Raw genomic sequence first — 22,786 nt, 5'->3', positions numbered from 1 at the left:
ACCCAGCTACCAAGGAACTGGGAAAGGGGAGAAGTAAAAACTGGCCTCAAGCTGTGTCACTTCTCACCACTACCTGTGTCCATCCACTGCCCCAGCCCTCTTCCACCTTGACTTCAAATTTAGAAGTGGTCACATTCTTACCTTCTGCGGTTCCTGTAGTGGCTGGCACCTTTTAGCCAGTCATCCCACTGTCACCTTACCCTCTTACTCACGAAGAAAGGCAAAAATAAGTCTGAAGGGATGACAAATCCAAGCACAGTGGCAGGGCCTCCTGAATTGTGCACTGCTCTGTGCTTTTCCAGCTAGAAGCCTTTCTTTCAACTCTGTATTCCCACTCCAGTGCCGGTATTAACTCTCTCCTTATTTTTGTGTTAGCTTCAGTCTGTTCTGAGCAGCACACATTTTTGGAGAAGGTTTTTGCTCAAGTGGCCAAGTACAATTGCAGCTGCTGTTAGCAGGAAGGTGGAAAAGGTCACCTCAATTCTGGTACACGGGGAACACCGTGCTCAGACAGTTGCATCTCCTCTTTTACTTCTTCTAAGGGTGTAAATGGGGATGGGTTTTGGTGGAGGAGAGATTAAGGACTTGGATTAATCTCTGATAAACCCTATTAAAACCATTGCTGCCTCAGTTGCACTGGATTCGTGGTTTGATAGTCATCATCCCAACTAAGAGGGCAGGGGGATATTTTTAATAAAAGCTGGGATTCTGGAGCACAATTATACACGAGGCTTTAAAAACCCCTACAATTACGTGTCTCTTTGCACAGCTGTATAATTACATTATGCACGGGGCCCTGAGCTGGCACAATGGCAGGTTAAAACACTGGGATATTGCTAAAATGAGGGTCAGCTGTATCAATGAGGGTTGTTAATACAAAGAGCAGTAATACTGTGTTAGCCAGCAATAAGCAGCTGGCAGAGGGGTCAGATGAAATGTCCCACGCTATGGAGACTGGACATCTCCAGGGCAGGCAGGGCTGGGCAGCAGCAGTGGCTCATATGGTGACAGAAGTCCATCCCTGTGTGTCACAGGGAGGGACATTAGCTCTTCTGTGCTGTGTAGGCTCTATTAAAACAGGCCTTTTCTTGTTTACCATTTTTTTGTTGTGATGATAAATTAATAGGGCAGAGGACTCTGGGCTTTGCTTATGCCTTCCTTGACTTTTTATTTTCTACTGTGCCAAGTTTGGCTCTTAAAATAAATCACTTTTATACAACTTAATGTGCAGCTTTAGGGGAGGGCTGGTGTAAAATATCAGGGGAGTATTTATCCATCAGTTACCTGTATGGTTCAGGCAAGCTTTCTCTTTCCAAAATCTTTTCCTGAGAAAAAGGAACGAGATTTAGGGTAGGGATCTCCTGGGTTGATTTTTTTTCTTACTGAATCATGCCCTTGATGTCTCCTGGGAGCTGCAGTAGACATCATGAGCTTTTTTGCTCCTGCTGATGGGCAGTAGCAGCCTGAGCAGCTCTGAGCAGCAGGACCAGCCTGGCGGTGGCTTCGTGCAGGGAGGAGATCCCACAGGGATGGCCCAGTGGGAAGGGAGCAGGGCCAGGATGTGGCCATGGGGCTCATCCTGCATCTGCTCCATGCACTGCACCTTCATCCCTGTGGAATGTTGCTCCTGGATCTGCTGTCCCACTCACCATGCAGTCAGAGAGCTCAGGCTGCCTTCCAAAGAGCCTTCAGCCGGCTGCTCTGGATGTGTCTCTCCACTGAATGCAGTGGAAACTTGTCTTTTGTAGTGAGCTACCAGAATATAAATCCTCTGGGAGACGCTTTAATTAACAGTTATTCTTGTCAGACATGTTTGGCTTGGGGGAAAAGAAGTTTTGAGGAGTTACTAGGAGTTGCAGATGGCTCTTCAGAAATCTGAATTCTCGAGCCCATTGAAAAAAAAAGAATAAATAGATGAACAAATTCAAAGGAGTTCAAACCTCATTGGTTAAGTATTTTTTCCTAACCTGTTTCAGATCAGTGCACAGCTGGGCTCCTAATATCTCCACTTTGTTCCTACCTCTTCCAAGAGCCCCCACTTCTCTGACATGTATTACTCGACCTTTCCTTTGCTACAGAACCATATTTAAGAATTTCCAGCATTGACACCAATTTTATTACATTTCATAACTTGCTGCTCTAAAATATGAAGTGCTGAGGTTACACATAATCACAGATTATGTTGTAACTCATGTAGGAACCTCCAATACCAAGAGCTGCACGTGTCCAGCTGATAGAGATTAGAACACACAGAATGCTTCCCTTGCCAAGGTGCTAACACAGAGCAGGAAAACCCAAAGCTGGGAGAGTTGTGTTACCCCTGTGATCCAGCACAGGCCCAGGAGAGGGGAAGCACGAGACACAGCTGTGATCCTGGGAATGCAGGCTGCAGCAGAAAGATGGGGATGCTCTGTCTCTACTCCGTGGAAATACGTGCTCCTGCAGATGTTTTTGTGTGTGGCTTTTTATCCCTTTTTATCCCTTTTTAGTAATAGCATAAGTTGAAGGGAGATTTTGGCTGTGGTGCTGTGATTGGCCCTTCTCCCCATGTCTTCTCCGAATGATTGTGTTATGGGTCTCTGTGAAGCATTGATGAGCACCATCCTGTTCTAGAACCATCACTAAAACCTGTTTTTGTTTTTCTAGGGCCCACCAGGTCTGCCAGGCTTACCAGGACCCCCTGGCAAGAGAGGTTCTCGAGTAAGTGCTTTAAAAACTTCCATGTATTTGTATTTGTATTTGTATTTGTATTTGTATTTGTATTTGCCTGTCCTGTGGTTCCAAGGGCTGTTGTAGTTCCTGTGGCTGAGTAATGGTTTCTTCAGGCCCCTCTCTGTTGAGATCTGGTCTCCTTCTCTCTCATACCCTGCTGGAGGTTTTCAGGAGGCCACACTGGTGATTTGCAGCCTCCCTGAGCTAAGGTTTGGCATCGGCAAAGGCTGGGGATGGATGTTTCCAAATGGCTGTCAGAAGAATGAGATCTGTCTGTCTCATTTTGTTTCCAGTATCTGTTCCTTCTTGCAAACCCACTGCTGAATATTAGCTTTGGCTGCTTTTTGTACTCCCCTTCGCTCTCCCCAGCTTGACAAATTGTTTAGTTCAAGGTCCTTCATCAGTGTGACCATGGTCCAGGACCAAGGACACAACACACACACAGATGAGGTTTTTTGTTCCCCAGACTGAGACCTGCTCTCTGACTCCTTATCAAGCTTTAAAGCAGAATGCCTTATCTGCTCAGGAATTTGCAATGGCTCTCGCAGAACTTCTTCCTCCCCAAATGAAATTCTGATGCAGATCTTTGAACACTGAGTGCTGTGCTGAGGAAACATCTGGAGTTGAGTGCTGCAGCTAGCTGTGAGAAAAACCTTCTGCGCTGGCCTAGCTCTCCCAGGGCTGGGCAGTGTGCCTGACCTGGATACAGCAAAGTGCTGGCACTGTTCTCCTGGCAGCACACTGCTCTTTTCCTGGGAGCACACTGCTCTTTTCCTGGGAGCACAGTGCTGTCCCACAGGGTACAGCCATGGAGCCCCTTCCCTCAGCCCTGCACTGGTGTGGGCTGGGAATCCAAAGGTGTGAGCCTCTGAGGCTGGAAGCAGGGAATATTTGGATCTGTGATCCAGGCAGCATCCTGGCCTGGCAGCAGAGGGAGATTTCCTCACACATACTTGGCTAAAACTCAACCCCCGTGTAATGTCTTTAAAGAACAAGCAAGAGGCTGAGAGCTGGGAGGCTCGGCATTCCCCCAGGACACTTGTTACACTCCTGTGAGATCTCACAGTAACCAGCAAAAATAAACTCAGCTCCTTTCTCCAACAGGAAAATGCAGGTCTGCAGCACCCCTGGAGCCTGGGCCTGTGTGAACAGCCCTGAAAGCTGATTTGGGCTGTAAGTGAGCAGGGTTAGGCAGCACCAGGCTCTTGTTTATGGATGGGACAAACTGTTCCGTTTTAGAGAAGTTTTTTAGTGAAGCATCAGCCCTGATATCTTCTGTCACAAGTGCCCAAGCATCTCCCACATCAGTAGATTGCTCCATTAAAGCTGGAAATTGGTTCCTACCCCAGCTCATTGCTTTTGAGGGGTGTTTGGGGTTACTTCTGGCAATCCTGTGGTTTGCAAACTAAATTCCAGGTCTGGAGTGCCCAGCTGCATCCCCTGCCTGCTGTATGAGTGGCCAAATTTCAGCTCTACATCCCCATTCCACCTGAGTTTCTTCTGAAGGAAATAGCATCGTGGAAGCTGTGTCACAATTGTCTGTTATTCCCCAGCTGTGGCATGCTCCATCCTATATTTAAGATGCTCCTCTGAAAGACAATAAGCAACAGAGGGTTTCTGAGCTCAGTCCCTGCCAGAGGTGCTGAGAATTGGTCCAGGAAAGAGTTCCCAGTTAGGAAGTGCTCAGCACAGCTGAGCCTGGCTTGGCTCAGACCTCTACAAAGAGGCTGTGCTAATTTTGGGAGGGGGCAGAAGGGTCACTCTATGAATGTCTGGCCTGGAGCACTGGAGACAGGACTTCTCTGTGCCTAAATTGTTTTGACTTTGGGATGTGTTTCTTCTGGTAATTTTTTCTTGTGTCTCTTTGGGGTTTAGGGATTTCATTGGAAAGTGGAGCTGCCAGGAACTAAGACAGGCTTAGGGGAATTCTTGCATCTTTTGCTTTTGCTGTGCTTGAAAAACTTAAAAATAAATGTGCAAGATATCAGGGGTCATGTTCTACCTCTCCTAACCTGATCCTCCAAAAAAGCAGCTGCAGAGTTCTTGCACCAGCCCGTGGATAAGCCATGAGGTGTCCCATCGGGCTACAGCCCAAGTTTGGAGCTCCAGAGGAGAGGTGGGCATTGCAGGCAACTTTGCAGTGCTGGATGCAGAGGAAAGGAAGGATCTTTTTGTCACCAGTGCAATTTATGCATGAAATTAATTGCCCTTGTTGTAACTTGTTTAATTTCTATGTTATTAATGCTTATAACAGTTGCCTGGCACATTTGAAAATCCACTAGCAGCATTTGATTTGTGCCTTTCTGTAGCTGTGAAGTTGCCTCATGTTGATGAGTAGTGCAGAATTTCCACCCCATATTGCCTCCTCCCTTTGTTCCTCCCATATTGGTCAGGATGAAAATAAAATCTCTGATTAGCCTTTGCCTTGAGAGTGAGACTGTGGAGGGTGAGAGTTTGTAAGAAAATCTGGCTGCTCCCATGGATCTGGTTTTCAGCAGATGAGTATCACCAGACCTGCCTGTGTAGTCTGAGGGTGGCTCTTCCATGTAGGCAATGCCACCTGCTTTGCAAAAACACATCCCAGACTCTGTAACAGCATGGGAGAGGCTCTGATTAGAACATATCTCAACATTCAAGGGCAATCAGAGGCAATTCAAGGCAGGGTAGCAGTGTGGATAGTGTGGTAGTCTTGTTGAAAATTACAGTCTCTCCATTTTTAAAAGCCAGTCCCCACTCCAGGAGCATGGAATTTGTTGTACACCCTATCACTCCAGCAGCAGGGGCCAGCTGAGACAGATTCAGGCTATTCCTGTGCTCTGCTTTCTGCAGCTATGAAAGCAAATTTTCATAACAAGTGAAAACTGGGTGTTTCTTCTTCTCATTATTTCCTGAGGGACTGCAAGAGAAATGAGTTTAAAATTGCAATAGGAATGGCTAATAACACTATCTCAGGAGCTCTCCAATCTCTAGAGATAGTGCTGTAGATGGAAGGGTTTCTCTGTCCATATCCAGTTAGGATGGTTTTCAGCTTTCATGTCTGCATTAAAGAATTTGAGACGTAAGAAAAGGTCTGTCCACACAGTTTGTTCTTGCATAAATGTGCTGTGTGCCTGAACAAGTGTCTGTGTAAGATCTAAGGGAGCAAGGAAGGATTTTCCCGGCTTTATATGATGTGAAATTGCAGGCAGGTCACGGGATGGCTTTTCCGTGGTGCAAAGCGTGAGTGGTGGCACTGGGGGTGCACAGGGTGACACCCCCAGTTCTGTGCAAGCCGTGTGTGTTGAGCTTTTCTTTCTGACCTTTGCATTTCTTCAAGCATCAGGGTCTCCCAGGGAGGCAGAGGCTGGGATTTGCTCTCAGGGATGTGCCAACAAGCTCTGCAAGGAGCTGTCAACAAAGGGCTCTCACTGGAGCAATAATTCCTTCACCACTGTAGCTTGTTCCTGCCTCAACCCAGGCTCTGTGAGCTTCACCCAGTGCTGTCTGCACGAGGGGCTTTGGACAGCACATCTGCAGCCACCACCAATTGTGGCTCATTCCCCTGGTGTAGTTTGACCAGCAAAGTACCCACAGCTTGTGCAGGGCTGCAGAAAAGTGCTGTGAGGAGTGGCACTCGGTCTTAAACTCTGCCTTCCAGATGAGGCTGTGCAAAAATCCAGTCACCTGTTTTGCCTCTGCATGAAGGAAACAGCAAGTCTCAGGTACATGCCAGACAGGAGTCCATGGGATGGTTTTGGGTTGAAAGGGACCTTAAAATTCATCTTGTTCCAAACTGACACCATGGGCAGGGAACCTTCCACTAGACCAGGCTGCTCCAAGCCCTGAACAACCTGGCCTTGGTTGTTTGCTCAGCCCTCAGGACAGCAAGAAAAGAGCAACAGTCAAATTTTCCAAAACACTGAAATAATTGAGGAAGCCAGGTCCCACTGGAAGTCACTCCTCTGGCAGGTGAGCAGACACAGCTACAAGAAGTGTTTCATCCACAGAACATGTCAGAGGCAGGACCAGCAATAACAAACCTGACATGCTGGAATTGCTCTTGGTTTATTTAAACTCTGAGACACCAGGGGGGAAATCCAAATGGATGGGTGAAAGGAATACACATGTGCACTCCCTGATGCTTCAGGATGCACTTGCCATCCTCCTGTGAACCACAGCAGCTTGAAAGACTGGGAGGTCCCAGTGTAACATGTCCCTGTTACATTTGGTCTGTGGTTGGAAAAAATCTCCCTTTCCTTCAAAATGCAGGGCTTCCCTCCTGAAACAAGCAGCTCAGTCAGCTGTGGAGATTCCCCAGTATCCTCATTCCATTAGGAAGATTTTCCAATTTCTGAAAAGTGTTTAAAGAAACAGTTTGTTTGGCTTCACTTCAAATATTTAGCTCTTTTTCAGCAAGCCAGAGGTCACAGTGGGATCTGTAGGTCAGAAGCAGAAAAAGTTGCTTTACTCAGTGAAACCCCAAGACATAATGAGTTTCAAATGAGCGGTCATTCCTCTGACTGGAGCTATCTAGCATTTAGCAGGAGTTGGGAGGATTTTTTTTCCCCTTCTCTGTGAATGCTGGAGGGTTGTGGGGGGAAAATGCACAGTTATACTTTTGTTAATTTTTGTGGGCTGTGAACCACCAGGCATAAAAGCGCTTCTGTGAGCAGGGTCCCATCTCCAGGCATCCCCAAGCTGAACTGGGTGGCTCAGTGTCATTCTCAAGCAGCATCGTTCATGCAGAAGGCATTCCAGGGAGAGGGGGAACCCCTCCTCACTTGGAGAACACATTCAGGGATTGTTCTGTCTCCGTGCCACGGGGCAGCCTCGGGCTGCTGCTGTCCCATGGTAAAATTTTCCATGGGGTTTCTGGTACAAGGCTTGGAAGGTTTCAGAGATGCAAGTCTGCCTGCTGCTAGATTGGATTGCTCCAGAAGATGTAGGAAACCAAAAGGTGGGCAAATGAGCACCAGAGCAAATAGTGGCACATGCACTGGGATTTTTTCATTTAGTGGTCTCAGCATTGTGCTACCCTGGGTGTAGATAAGAGAAGCAAAACCAATGTATTGATGATAAATATATTTGGAAGAATCCAAATTTCTAGGTGGGAGTGGTAAATTGAATTAATCCAATATAGCAATTAGCTGTTGCTGACAGCTCCTGAGGCAGCTGCTATCCTGTGCTTTTTGTTACTCAGCCCATCTAGCTGTACCACACAGCATCGTCCTCCTCTGCCAAGAATGTGGGTGGAATCCCAGATTCAGGACTCACCATGTTGGAACACATCGAGATCAATTATTTTTTACAATTTTTTGGACTGCTGGCAGACTACACCCTTTTCTCTCCACAGTTGCCAGAGCGGTTTCAGATGTCTTAACACAAGCTCCAGAACTGGTCACAGCAGTTTCCTTCATGCCAGACTGGACTTCCCACTATCATTTCATCACCAGGATAAGACCACATGGGTCTTCAGGGACAGGATGAGTCTCTGGCCCTCCTTTGCCTGGATTACACTGGATGCACTCTGTCAGACTCATTGAACTCAGTGGTGAAGGCTCTGTTTTATCTCAAGAGTCTCTGTTTTCATAATCACACTTTTAATCACTAGAAACTGTGACTGGATTCTTCCTCCCTTCTCCCCTCCATCTGGTTAAGGCTTTTTAAGATTTTGTTGCTGTGCTTGGGTTTACTCTGGAAGAACCTGCACCAGATTTTGCTGGGTGTGTGATTAGTCTCTTATCCAGGGCTCTGGATTGGCAGCTGAGCTTCCCACGTTCCAGGTTTCCTCCTGGAAACCATCACTTTCATCTGGGAGTCACCCCACACCGAGCTGCTCCCTCCAGCCTGACACTGCTGTAAGCTTGCCCTGGGCTGTGGTGGAGCACAAACTTCAAATGACTGCACTGCTGTGGGCTTTGGGCCAAGCTGCCTCACTCCAAAGTTGAATTACAGCTGAATTCCCTCCTCAAATCCAGCAGCAGGCTGGATTTATGAACTCTGTTCAGAGCTACCTCAATTATTGCTTATGTGTAAAAGCTTTTTAGGTACTCATCTTTTATAGAGACTTTGCTGGCCTGATTTGTGTCACTTATTATTCATTTTCCTGCATATCTGAGACTTGAAAGACTTGGGCTGAAGCATTTTTGCCACCACAGACTTATTGAATTATCTTAAGCAGCACATTCGGTCTCTGTTTCAGTGTTCCACCCAAAAAGGTGGACAGGTTTTGCTGGGAAGATGAATTTATTTAAGATTCCTCAGTGTCCAGGTGCTCTGGCTACAGCAGCTGTATGGGTTTTCAAGTGAGAAGCTGATACTCAAGCACCTTAATTTTAATTAAAGCTCTTTCAGTTTCACTGGAAATTCACAGACAGGCCAAACAGGAGAATATTAGGTGAAAATTTGGAAGGAAATTAAGAATGGGGCAATAAATGTATTTGGGTTCAGGCTGAAAATTTGCAAGGAGTTTAAGAATGGGATGTTAATTTAGGTAAAATCTGCCATTTGAAAAGTTCAGTCTCAATATTTTAATTAAGCAGCCTCTTGCAGAAGAGCAGCATGTTGCAAAATATCACTGAGCATTCAGCAACTGTCTGTACCACAAGATGCAATTTAAAAAGGCATTATTTTCTATTAAAATACAGTAAAAACAAAACTGAATAGAGATCAGTGCACTGATATTCTCTAGGAAGACAGCAAGGGCACTGAACTTGGTTGGCAGTGGCATGTTGAGCTGCAGTGATTTTCCTCGGAAATCAGACCCTGAAGATTTTGGCCCCAAAATGTTCATTGAAAATCCTACATCTTGCTGAGTGGTTTTTTATCCCCTTGCCTGTACTCCCCTAACCTGAGGGTACATAAAGACCTCCTCATGGTAGTGTAGAGCTCTCACACGTTCTTGGCAGAATTCTTGGAGTTGAATTTTCAGGTTGTTTCATCTCCCAGGAACGTGTTCAAGAGGACTTAGAATTGTTATTACTCTGCCTGAAAGGTTAGCAGATCTTCTGTGCTGTGTATAATCCAGGCATAAACTATTCTTAGCTGCTTATTCCAGATAACTCCTTAAATAGTCTTCGGAAAATATGCAGGGTGCTTTTAAAATATGATGTAAAATGAGATACTGGTGTATGTGATTTGAGGTAGATACTCTGACAGTGTCACTGGCTTGTGAGAACTAAGGAAAAAAAAGATTTAACTATGTGAAATATGGGTTTAAAGGGTTTACAGGGACTTACTGCTATTCCTACTGTTTTGCTCTCTGATTATCCATTTTCTTTCCAGCCTCTAAAGGCAAAAATCCGGTTGGCTTGTAGGGAAAATGACTTGACCCCAAAGAACTGAACAATTTTCCTTTAGTAATTACTTCTGTTCTCTTCAATTCTAAGCAAAAAAAAAAAAAAAAAAAAGTAGTTAACACCCCCGCACACTTCCGCTCCCCTCTGCCTGCTTCCATCCCCTTCTGCTGCAGCTTGGACTCCCCTGACCTGTGGAATGTTTGGTTTACCCAAATTATCTCAGTGTCATGACATGTCCTGTGGTGACAGACACACATCCCCTTCCGCAGAGCCTGGTGGGAACCCACAGCTGAGTTTCCCTCCGTGGGTGCCAGGAGGGTCCCAGTGCCACCATCCCCTGCCAGGGCACCCCAGGGCTCTGGGGCTGAAGTCTGGCACAGCCCAGCCAGAGGCTTTTGGCTGCTCCAGGATTCATGCAGATTCCCCCCATCTTCTTCTGACTCTGTTTTGTGTTTGTTGTGTGTTTTAGGGTCCTCCAGGTCCCCATGGAAACCCCGGCTCACCTGGCCCCCCAGGACTGAAAGTAAGTATGAGCTGGTGCGAGGAGCTTTCACCTCCCCATCCCACAGGACATCCTGGGGGAAGGACAGCTTCCTTTCCTCCTGCTCTGGACAAAAGGACAGTAACTGAAGCCATCTCTCCCTGCCTCCTGCTCTCACAGGGGCTCTCCAGCAGCACAGCTGAGGCCTTTTCCTGTGCCAGACCCTGCTCTGTGCCTCCATCCTTGATTCTCCTGAATTTCAGACTGCCAAATGAGAATCCTGTGCCAGGGCACAAACTGCTATGCTAAGGGCAGTGGAGTGCTTCCTCCAGAGCTCCACCTGCTCTGAATTTCTTTGCTTTTTTATTTCTCTCCTCTGGATTTTGCAGCTTGCTCCTCTCCCTTTGTGTCTGGGCAGTGGCAGGAGTGACTGGCAGCACCCAGCATCTTCCTCTGCTTTCCTGCTCCTGAAACTCCTTCCTCTGTCTTTCCCTTTCCAGAGTTTCTTGGAACTCTGAGCTCCATCAGTCCTCCCAAACTGATCTCATGGCTTCCTCCTAGATGCCCTCACCTCTCCCAGGAGGGCTCACACACCTCCTGCAGTGCCAGGGGCCCTGTGTTTTGTCCTTTTCTCCTGCACACACATTCCCTCCTGGGGCACAGCGAGGTGGGAGTCACCCCCTGCAGCTGGACCCTCTCCCTTGGCCTGGGATTGAGCACAGATGTGGCTCTGGAGGGGTCCTAACCCAGTGTGCAGCAAAACACTTCCAAAAGGTGTTTTAATCCCCAGCTCATTCCGTGTATAAGGCTTTGTGTTACCTAAAGACTGCAGTTCCTGGAAAACTGGTTTGGATTGCTTTGGTATGATTGTTTACAAAGGAATAGGTTTATATTTTATAACATCTGTGTTGGACTAAAGAACAACAGAGTTTGCAGAGGCAATACTTAGCAGAAATTTTCAGTACCAGGGACGCTCAGCCAAATAGAGAAAGGTGAGAGCAATAGTTCTGTCTTTTCATGATCTCATCAGTAGGCAGAGATGTTATGAGCACTATTGATGCTCTGGGAAAAAGATTCTGGAAACTTGGCATGCTGCCTCTATGTGATTAAAAATTAGGCACTGGAGACATGCTGGTGAACAGCAGCTGGTTTAAATTCCACATACGGCCTGAAAAGTGAGCCTGTAAAAGTTCTACATCTTAGTGCTCTGCATTTATTCTCCATCAATGACTTCCAGATCACACTTGTTGAGTTTTATAAGTCAAATCAAACTTCTTTTATCTAACTTCCAGGCCTGCAAATCCAGCCTGGTCCAAGCTGTAGAGTCAAACTATGATTCTATGCTACAGGATATTTTTTAAACACTTTCAGTCTAATGACTTGTTAGAAATCATCATTTGGCTATAAAGCTACATTCAGTTGGTCACCTCATAGAAATTAAGTCTTACTATAAGCATTTTTCCTCCATCTCAGTGCACAGTCTGGCAGCAGGAAGTCTCAGTGGATGGAGAGCTGTAAGTCTGCAGCAGAAATATGGTGTCATCAGGCTCTGTGATATATTTTCATTTTGTCCAGCCACCATTTGCAGCATTGGTCTGTTCACGGTGCTTTGTCAAAAGAAATATTAGGTTTGCAATGGGATGTGAGAGCTGGAGCTCAGCCCAGGCCATGGGGAAGGTTCACCTCTAGCAGGGAGAGCCTGGTGAGCCGTGGTGACATCATCTCTGCCTCAGAAATGCTCTTTGGAAGGTGTGCATCAGATGCCAGAGTTTTGACTCCCGTCCTTCCCTTCAATTCTCTGGTGTTACAGCGGTCACAGAAAATGGACTTTGCCCCAAAAAGTGGTTTTCACCCCCTTGTGTTTTAACTGTAAAACTTCACCTGGGAACAGATGCCTTCATCATAAGATCATCAAAGAATGGTTTGGGTTTGAACCTGAAATCTCATCTCACTCCAGCCCCCTGCCATGGGCAGGGACAGCCCAGGTCACTCAGAGCTCCATCCAACCTGGCCTTGGACACTTTCAGAGGTGGGAATCTTCTTAACAGACCCAGCACATGGCAGAAATTAAGGATTTGTGAAAGCTCAGCCTCCACAACAGGGCAAGGCAGCTCCAAGTGGAGCTTCTCTTGCTGAGAGCCGTCGAGTGGCTGCTGGGCTTGGTCTGCCTTAGATAGCAGTTAATGCCACAGAAAAAAAACAAGCAATCTAAGAAAGGAAATTGAAGTTTCCCAGATAGATACAGCCTGGAAACCATGACTAACACCAAGTCATTGTCACTTAAGAGGGGACCCAGGAGCATATTTTTTATCAGCTGAATGTAATTTTTATCAGCTGAAGCAGAGCCCTTGTAAGGTCGGGCAGCTCTGTGCAAGGGCTGTGCTGTGGCACTGCAGGCTCTGGGTGTTTCTCTGTCTCTCCTGCCTGGCTGGAGTGTTTTAGCTGTGTTTCTGCATTTCACAGTCAACCCTGTGCAGAGCCCACTTTATTCTCACCACTGGAGCTGAGCACTTGTAATTCCCTGGACTTAGGAAGCTGATCTTTTGCACAGAGCTGTTTGTAGCTCTTGAGCCAAAATCCTGCTGATCTGCTTGGGCATGGTTCCACTGACTCCAGTGGCATTACACCTGCTTGTGCCACCTGGGAATTTGGCCTATGGTGCTTAGCTCAGCAATTCATGATGTGAAACTTCTTAAAGGGGGATTCTTGATGCTTTCTGCATTCTGCCTGCTGTCCTTGGCAGCTGTAAAATTGCATCTGGTTGGCAGAGACTGATCATTGCAGATAACCTCTGCAGCAGCTGTAGCCACAGGCTGGGCTGGGGTCCTGACTGGCTCTGTCACCTGAAAGCTGCAGGGGGTTTTTGCTAACCACTGGATGTAGCTCTCAGGATGCCCTAAAAGCATTTGGGATGGGGAAGATGGTCAGACAAGGTGTGTTTTCAAAAGCCATTGCAAGAGTTGGGTTTGGATCTCTCACCTGGAGGCTTTTGACATCAGGTATTAGGATGATTTGATGCTCTGGATAAATCTCTTCTTAAAGCACTTGAAAAATATTGAATTTTCATTTTAGTGAATGATTTTTCTCTCCAAGCTAGCTCATCAGTTTGTCTCACTGATGTTTAAAATAGTATTAGTGGGGTTGCAAAACTGAGATGTTTAAATTGCACAGCTCTAGACTTCTCCCAGGTAGGAAAAAATCCCAGAAGAAAACAATTTCTTCCTTTACAAGAGGAAGAAGTGTTCTCAGTAAGATAGGATGGGAAAGAGAGAAGCCTGTGAGAAAGGTGCTCTGGATTGGTTATGGACAAGACTTAGGTTAATTCTCCTGTTGCTGTGTAAGAAGACTAAAGCAATTAATCCAAAATTTCAGCCCTCACATCCAGCTGGTCCCATTGCCTGATCTTGGGGACATGTGATCCTGCTTGTGGCTGAGTTCTCCACCTGTGTGATGGTCTCAGCAGTGCTGAACACAGAACCAGTACAAAGCAGAGACTTGGTTAATGTGATCTGCAGCTTCCCAGGAGAAAACACAAGTTCTTTTCCATGTCTCAAAGTCATTGCATGGAGCACATGGGAAGAATCAGGGAAAGTGGTGGGTGTTTACCTGCTGCAGTAAATTAATTTTGCAGAGTAGAAATGAACACCCAGGGCTGCTCTAATCTGTTCCCAGCAGTGGCAGCACCCACTGACTGCTCTGAGGCTCAAGGAGTGGGAGAATTGCCCTGATAACAGCTGCATGCAAAGCAAGATTATCTGCATGACTTCATTTACTGTTTGGAAAGCCGGCAGCCTTCATTCAGAATTTGTGCAGATACATCTGCCTTGGATCAGCAGTGCTCCCTACAGTCCAGAGCCAAGCAGTCTCACTCCTGAGTCTTGCAGCTTGCGGTGGATGATGGAGGAGGAGGAGAATGGGGGATTACACCCAGTGCAAGGTGGGAAACACACGTGGAATGTACTGTGTAGAAAAGCAGCTCAGCTGGCTGTGACCAGAGCTCTTTGCTACTCATGAGAAATGCCAGTTAATAACCAGTATTGCTCTTTTCTGGGTCTCCCCTTCCCTCCAAGACATTAATTAGGGATCCCAGCTGTCCTGTGCTGATGTGGCACGCAGAGGTTGTGGCTTGTTTATGATTCATGGGGTGTTAAATAGTGACTGATCCTGGGATACCCATCTTGGCTGTGCCAGAAGAGATGTGTGCTAAGCTTTATCTCTCCCCTACCCAAAGAAGCTGGCACACTTCAATCTCTTCTAGATTTTTCTACTTGCATCTCTCCCCGTTAGGTCCTCACATTGCCTTTCCACCTCTTGAGAATCTGAAGTGGGATTTCCAAAGGAATCTGCTGGAATTAGATGATCAAATGCTGCTGAGATTCCAGCCTGTGTTTGTCAGAAGATCACAGCTTCAAACAGTAATTTCCCTCATCACGGTTGTTAAGGAGGAAAATAAGGAATACTGCCACTTAAGGTCAAGTGTGCCGCTCTCTGCCAGCCTGGGAGCCTCACAATTGCTCTGCCTGTTGGGGGTGTCTAATTAGTACAACTTTCTCTGTGGTCTCATCTGTTCCTCACAGTTAAAAAAGCAACAGCATCTAGTGAATTGTCGAGAAGGATGGTTCAGCTCCAGTAATAGGCTTGGTAATTATTTTTGTGATGGTAGTTGTAGACAAGGAAGGAATCGCAGCTGTCTGGTCTAATAAGTATCAAAAGTCCTGACATTGCTTTCTTCCAGTCATCCTTTCTTTAGCCAATTGAATACTGTCAACTACTATTTAAAACTCAACTCTTTAGTAGCAGCAATCACTCACCAAATCCACCCCCAGCAAAACAGCTATTCCAGGCCACTTTAATACATTTGGGATGTCAGGGAAGACTGGGATAAAACAAAATGTTTTTCTAATTTGGAGGCTTGGTGAAAGCAGAACCACATCTGTGGGCTGGGCCCTTGGATTGTGTCACTAATGCAAGTTTTTCATTTCAGGGTCAGAAAGGTGATCCTGGGCTGTCACCGGGAAAAGCTCGCAATGGGCAGAAGGTGAGATGTCACCCCGAGGCCGTGGTGGGCTTTTAGAAGTGTGCACACACACAGCGGGTCTGTACTGCAGCCACAAGCATCCCAGCTGCTCAAGTAGACTTAGGACTGAGAAATAAGGCTTAGATCTTGGATTCAGGACTGAAGAGAGGGAGCTGTCAGTGCTCATAGTGCACTGGGGTGCCACCTGCCATGGTGGTGTTGTCTGAGTGTTTCTCCAGTTTATCCACAACCTGCAGCCCAGCTGAAGTCCCTGCTGCCATGGACACGTGGCTACTTCAGCCAAGTGTTTCAAGTGGCACATCTGAGGTACAGCCACGCTCTGGGCATGCAGCTGCAGCAAGAGGCAATCTCAGTGTAAGGAATGAAAACCTTGGAGGCCAAGGAAAGGATGTTCTTGCTGAGGAACAAGGGTTTGCCTCCTGCTGCAGCCCCATCAGGGTAGAATTTCTTGGTGGAGACTTCTAAGTTATGGATCTCACTGAGGGGCTTCCACCAAGGGCTGCTCAAACCAACACGAAGCACCCAGCTGGGAAGGAAAGCTTCTTTCTGTGTCTAGCAGTTTTTAGGCTCAGTGTTCTGCTAATTCCTTTCAGTAAGTTACAACTCCCATTTTTGCTGTTTCGCCCCTGGGTGATTTTTACTGAGGCAACAAGCCCTCACAGAATTCTAGAAATGAACAGTAGGGCAATCAGGGCTCCACATCATCTACCCCAGTTAGCTCTTTCAGTGATGCCTGCACAATCCTTGGAAACTCGTGGCCAGGGCAGAAGCCTGGTTCTCTTCCTCTCACCATAAACCTTGCTATAAATGCACAGCTCATAGAAAGCATCAGCCATAAGGAGCTTGGGTCTTTCATTTGACACCAGATGCCTCCATGAAGGTGATGCTAGAAAACATTCAGAAGGCTTGGCCTGAAATAAGGCTTTAACTTAACACCATGAGATGTCTTTTGAAATTTCTGGTACACCATACTGGAGTGGCATCATGTGGAAATTGTCCATATTCAGGGTCTGGAACTTTTTTCTTGAAGACAGTGTTGGTGTAAAAAAGGGAGAGATCCAGATCACCTTTAGCTTGTGTTAACAAGGCTTTATTCCTGATAGCAGTCAGAATAAGGAGTTTCCAGCAGGAGTTTGGAGTGATGCCTAATTTTCAAGCTAGATACTGGAAATTTGTTGAATTTCAGTAAGAAGGCACTCCAGGGTTTTTTGATGCAGATCAGAGGAGGCCAAGTGGGCTCACACAGGCAGGTTGGGTGTTGGAGAGGTCTCACAGCAATGCGCTCATCCGTTCTGAGATGGTTTGGGTTTGCCAGCTGGGATGTGATGCAATCCCTTTTCACAAGTACAGACCACTGAACAAACCCTCCCACCAGCAGCCTGCAAAGGTTCAATCCATGTCAGACGGGCAGGTTAAATAATTGCAGCACCAGCACCATCCGAACAGGAGCCGTGGGCTGAGCCAGGCCAGTAGCAGAGTGTGAGAGCAAATCACAGGATTTGGCAGGAGGTACCTGTTGTTCTTATTGCATTTAAAGTCTAAAATTTCCTTGCCTTGGCGATTTCAATGCCTATTGAAAGGCGAATGAAGCATGTGACTGAATGAGATCATTGAGGGGAAAAAAAGCGCATTCATTCTGCTTGCGAAAAGCTGGACTCCAGCAGCAGCTGCCATTAATTAACTGGGGTTATTATTTATATGAGCCAGTTAATAGAGATGTTGTTTAAATCTACTCTTCTTATCCAGTCAGGTTTTGAGGAGTTGTGATTAGAACCAGAAATATCAATAGCTGGGGGCTGGTGTCAGCAAAATAATTGCGGTAACTGCAGTAGGCACAGGGAAAATGTTGCTGAAAACTAATTGGACTTGCTTGCTTCCTACAGGGAGATGTGGGCTTACCTGGTTTAACTGGGTTCCCTGGACCACCTGGTAGAAAGGTAAGAGTGTTCTTTTTTAGTGAATTAGATCAGTAATTTTATTTTAAAATTTTCTTCTTTAACTCTGCCTGAAAGATTTAATTAAAGTCCCAGTATGCACCCAAGGAGCCTTATGCCTGTTTAGCAGGTGTAAAACCTAGGGAGATAGGCTGAAGCAACTGCCTAAAAACTATGTAAGAGTACAAAATGAAATTCTGGGTACAGAATTCTGTTCCTTCTTTGTATTCTGCATCTCTCTGCACCCTGACACCAGGTATTCCTCAGCAAGCCAAATTTAGGCCTGGTACAGCCAGTGACTTATTTAAAGGGATCTCCAAACAACAGCAATACTCAAAGGATGGATTCAGAACAGTACTAGCATTCCAAGGAAACCACAACTGTCTATCCTGGTAAAGCACATTTCAAAAACGTACCTGTGTGCCTTTCCTCTTTATTTTGCTTAGAGACTGTCAGCACTGGTCAGGTTTTCCTTTATTTGCTTCCATATTTGTGCTTCAACACCATTAACATCGCAAACAACACAATTTATGCCTAGAAAAGGGTATGTAAGGATGGAACAGCAGATCCATCCCTGTTTTCCTGAGGCAGCAGGGTGTGTGTCTCTATCCATGCATTCAAGCCTGCACAGCAGTACCTCAGCCATCCACACCTGGAGTTCAGATCTTCCATAGATCAAGGACATTTCAGCTGAGTCTCCAGTTCCGTGTTTGGTAGGTTGGTTTCTTTCCTTGGAAGCAGGGCCTGTTGCAGGGAGCTGTTTGAGTGGGGCTCAGTGGCCATGACTCCCCTTCTGAGCAAGCCAATATTGCCACAGCTAAATGGAACAGTTAAAATTGGCATCTTGTTTCAATCACTCCATCAGTCAATGGGCCATTGACCATGCACTGCTCCTCAGGTCAATTAGCTGCACACAAACACCTCCTTGGGTATGTTTTAAGACTCCAAGGAGAGAAAGAAGGTGTGGAGGAGGCTGGAAGGAACCCTCCCTCTCCATGATTAGTTGTTGTACGCTTTATACTAGAACCAAATTGCCAAGAGGAGGGCTGAGTTTATTTTTCTGCTCCAAGGCTGGTCACGCTTGGGGTGCCGTGTGGAGTAGGAGCAATTGAGTGATTAATTACGGATCTTTTGCTGTCACAAACAAGTTCTAACTAATAGGGTGCAAAGAATACCATTTTCCTGGTATAACAGCTCATAAAACAAAACCTTGTGGTTACGATCAGCAAAATGCAATGTCAGGAGTGCAAGCACTCATAGTGGAAAAAGCAGAGAAGGAATAAGAGATTGAACAAACATTCCCAAGTCCAGCACATGGCCTTCACATCTGATCTTAGCTCCCACAGGACAGGGTAAAGGCAGGGGTATGCTTCTGTTTCTTCAAGTAATGAGCAAGTTGGATGTTGAAATTTTTCCTTTGGTGCAGCTTAAAAACACCTCCCAGTAGCACTAGTCTGGCAGTGGGTTTGGTGTAACCTGGCTTTTATTAGCATCTTGCATTAAGAAAAATTTACAGCTGTTGGAAAAATGTTTGGAAAAAAAAATATTTTTTTTTTTTAATCTGGGTTCCCTGCTGGCATTCTCCCAGTGAAAATACACTGGTGCTTGGCTACCGGAAAACAGCAGCGCCTTGGAAATGGACATCCCTCCTCTCACTCCATGGAGGCACTGCAGAGAGGGCTCCCAGGGCTTTGATCAGAGAACACCATGTAGAAACCTTCAAATGGGCAGAATATTTCACCAGGAGAAGCAAAATGCTTTTCCCACTAAATGAAACCACATCTCAGCAGCATGAGCTGGAGCCACAAGCAGCTGCATGTGGTTTTGGATAGTGTGGCTCACTCCTCAGTGCCTGCCTTGGGAATGCTGACAGACTTGGATTGGGCTTGCAGGACTGGACAGGCTGATCTCAGAGCACCCCTGAAGTCATTGTAGCTCCACATATCTACGAGTACATGAAACTTCCTTAGAAGCAGCAGGTGTATTTCTCATCCTCCTCAGAGGAAATGGTGCTTTTGCAGACCAGGAAGGGTGGCAGGATGTTCCCTCTGGTGCCTGTGAGGTATCTGTGGGCTTTGGCTTTTGGTTTGGGGCTGCAGACCACAGCTGCCTTGGAGATAGATCTCAGCAGAGCAGCATCATTGCTCCGGAGGAGAAAACAGCAGTGGGAGAGGCAAAGTTTCATTGGAGTCAGAGATCAAAGACAGAGCTGGGAAGTGGTCACTGCTTCAAAACATCCTGAATGCAGGTCTCATTCCCTGGCCCCTTTATTCTTCACATTTCCTACCAAAGTGCAGGATGATCCCTTCAGCTAGGAGAGAGTAGATTATAAATATCATCACAGATGAGTAAATTCTTCACTGGAGTGCAGTTTCCTTTCTAAATCACAGCCCTTTGTGTGGAGTGCCCTGTAATCATCAGGAAGTGTTCAGATAAAAGAGCAAATGCAGTTGTTTTCATACCCTCTGCCCTGTCATTTTAGTGCTATTTGAAGAGGATTTTAGCAGGTAAATACTTTCACACTGCAGCCAGCTTTAACATACAGAAGCTTTTTTCATTTTCCCTTGTAATTCACCTGAGGCAGAAATAACTGGGGTATATTGTGAAGAAATATATATTTGAAACTCTCCTGAGCCCAGAATATGTAGTGAGGAGGATATTTAATGTAACAGAACAGTAGCAGAATGTCTTCATATTTAACCTAAGTGCCATTCACTTTCCACTACAGAACTGGTGCAGAATTTAGTTCAGGATGTGCTTTGAGCATCTCAAGGGACCATCATGCCATCACCTACTTTGGGTGGACATTGCACACTCAAAACACCCATCCTGTAGAAACCCAGCTGGAGCAGAATGGGTCAGAGCAGACAAGCCAGGCACATATTTCTTATCAGTGGAAAAGTCAGATATTTCTAAGCTTGGTGCTCCAGTTGCCTAGAGACAAGATAGCTCCTGCTCCAGACTGGAAGAACTGGGCAGAGGTCCCAGGAGAAAACCCCATGGAAATCTAAATTCCAGGGAATGACTGGGGATGCTGAACCCAGGGATGTTTCTGTTGGCAGCTCTCACCTTCAGGCCAGACACCCAACCAGGGTGGAGCATCCTCCCTCCTTTCTGCTGAGCCTCTGTCAGGGGCCAGGGAGAGGATGAGCAGGAGAGGATTTGATGGGGCAGATTCCTGGAGAGGGGCAGGGAATGCTCTGTGCTGGTCCTGCTCCAGTGAGGAGCCTCTGACTGAAATGCTCTCACAGCATTTGGAAAAAGGACTCTCGAGACGGTTCAAACATGGATCTTTCAGGTCAGCCTGGTCAGAAGGTGCAGCTCTGTCCAGAGCCATGGTAGATCAGCAAAGCCAAGCAGGACAGAACTGGGAGAAGGGAATCAACATCCTTCCAGGCCAGACTGTCTGAAATAACAAGGCAGGAGGAATGCAAAGGGGAGCAGGTAGTGGCCAGGACGGCTGAGAGCGTTGCACACCCTGCCAGCAAAGGCTCAGGCTGCAGGTCTGGAATAACCCGTGGGAAGAATAAAAAAGCTGTTAATCAGAGGTGTGGACCTGGGAGCAGAAACAGTCCTGGGTTCGTGTGGTGAGTGGAGCCAAAGGCCAAGGGCTCAGTCACCCTGTGACTGGTGATGATTTCCAGAGCAGGGACACTCCCTGAGGGGTTCACACACAGAGGAGATGAGCTGCAGCCCTGGCCAGGACAGGGTGAGTAGCAGGGACTGAGCTAACTGAGTAGTTACAACTACTTGTAACCTACTCTTGAAAGCAATTTGTTATTTCTCTAGTATTTGTGCAAGGATTGTTCCATGTTCATTTTTTTTTCTCTCCCATTTGTTTCAAGTTAAATTTTCTGCTTTTTTTTGTTGGTTTTGTTTTTTTTTTAATCCTGCTGACAGCCCATCTAAACAGTCATCTGTTTAAACTGTGTTTAATCTCCTGATCTGCTTCTCTTGATGGAAGTTTGTTTTAAACAGCTGAACCAAGATAATAAAGAGGGAAAAAATCTGATGTGTCCATCACATACAGAATTTACTCTGTTTGAAGGGAACTCTATGTAAATCCAGGAGAAAGCAAATTCCCTAAAAAGACACACAGTGCCCAGTCTGCAGTCAAACAGGCTGCCCTTGTCCTGCTTCAGTGTCTACATCCCCCAAAAATGCAAAATACTGACAAACTGAAGCAGGATTATGAAAGACCTGTGAGAATGATTTGAAGCCTGAAACCCTTGCCAGTAAGCAAGGTGGATTAAGAAACTCATTCTAATTAATTCAGCAGCAAGGGCAGGTTGAGAGGCAGCTTGCTTACAATTTTAATAGCTTCATAATGAAAGACTGGATCTTGTAATAATTAGATTAGAAAAGCTGGAAGCTAGACAAGTTCAAGGTAGAAAAATTGAAGTTTCCTGTGACAGTAAATGCTTGTTTTGGTGTTTCCTGTGGCATTTCAAACTCTAAAGCAAAAGTAAGAGCTCTGAAACACAAGTGGCTCATGTTGCTGTAGTCCAAAGCCAATATTTCATTCTGTGGGTCTGTGGTTTCCTGAGGATTAAGGGCAGCCCTGCTCAAGGTGTAGATTACAAATAGATCTGAGTGTGGAGATCACTCCAAATGTGTTCATGGAGCAATTCCTTCTGGAGTATGTACCAGGGCACATCAGCTGTTGGGGTGGTGCAAACACAAAGCAGCTTGATAAAAGTTGTCGTGGTTGTGTAATGCTGTCTAAAATCCTGCTTCTCCCCAGAACTTTATTTCTACCTGCAAAGAGAAATAAAAAACCAAACTCAGATTATTTTACTGTATTTTTGTTTCTTAGTATTCATCTCTTCCATCCTATTTTGACAGGGATATAAAGGCTACCCTGGACCACTGGGTCACCCTGGAGACCAGGTGAGTTTTCCCACTTCCCAACAGGGGAGCTTTAAGGAGGGATGGATTTTCTGGCTGTGATGCTGGTTTGGCTCTGGTGCAGCCTGCTTGGTGTGGACAGCCAGGTCCTTCCAGGGCAGGTGGGCACACATGGGGAGCTGGCTACACACACACTGGGATCTGTGCACACACCAGGACCCAGCATCAATGGCATGGTGGGAGGAGACTGCCTTGGAGTTTCTAAATTTAATTTCTAATTTTTACTGCTCAGCCACACTAAGTTTACTTGGGGGAAGAAAAACCAGCTTGTCATCCTCCTCTTTATTTGTCTTTTTACATTAATTTCACCTGGACTTTAGTAACCACACTGTGTTGAGTATATGTGATTCACTTCCCAAAGCCCATTCACCCCTCCCCTTTTCTCCCCCTTCTCTATTTGGTTAAGTTTGATGTTTGCAATGCAGTAAAAAAAAAA

The 22,786-nt window shown here is 46.1% G+C and overlaps 1 protein-coding gene across 1 annotated transcript in view; it reads left to right on the top strand.

Moving 5' to 3' along the window:
• The window catches only part of LOC131586732 (collagen alpha-1(XXVII) chain-like), a 138,013-nt gene that overhangs the window by 21,468 nt on the left and 93,759 nt on the right, over nucleotides 1-22,786 (top strand). Inside the window, exons 4-8 of the mRNA XM_058853891.1 lie at nucleotides 2,647-2,700; nucleotides 10,459-10,512; nucleotides 15,455-15,508; nucleotides 17,392-17,445; nucleotides 22,288-22,332. Coding sequence (XP_058709874.1) covers nucleotides 2,647-2,700; nucleotides 10,459-10,512; nucleotides 15,455-15,508; nucleotides 17,392-17,445; nucleotides 22,288-22,332 — 261 coding nt within the window. The remainder of the gene's footprint in view (nucleotides 1-2,646; nucleotides 2,701-10,458; nucleotides 10,513-15,454; nucleotides 15,509-17,391; nucleotides 17,446-22,287; nucleotides 22,333-22,786) is intronic.

Source organism: Poecile atricapillus, chromosome 20 (assembly GCF_030490865.1).
Source record: "Poecile atricapillus isolate bPoeAtr1 chromosome 20, bPoeAtr1.hap1, whole genome shotgun sequence".
Taxonomy (NCBI): Eukaryota; Metazoa; Chordata; class Aves; order Passeriformes; family Paridae; genus Poecile; species Poecile atricapillus.
Note: the sequence above shows the minus strand (reverse complement) of the source record. Positions and strands in the feature narration are given on the sequence as shown.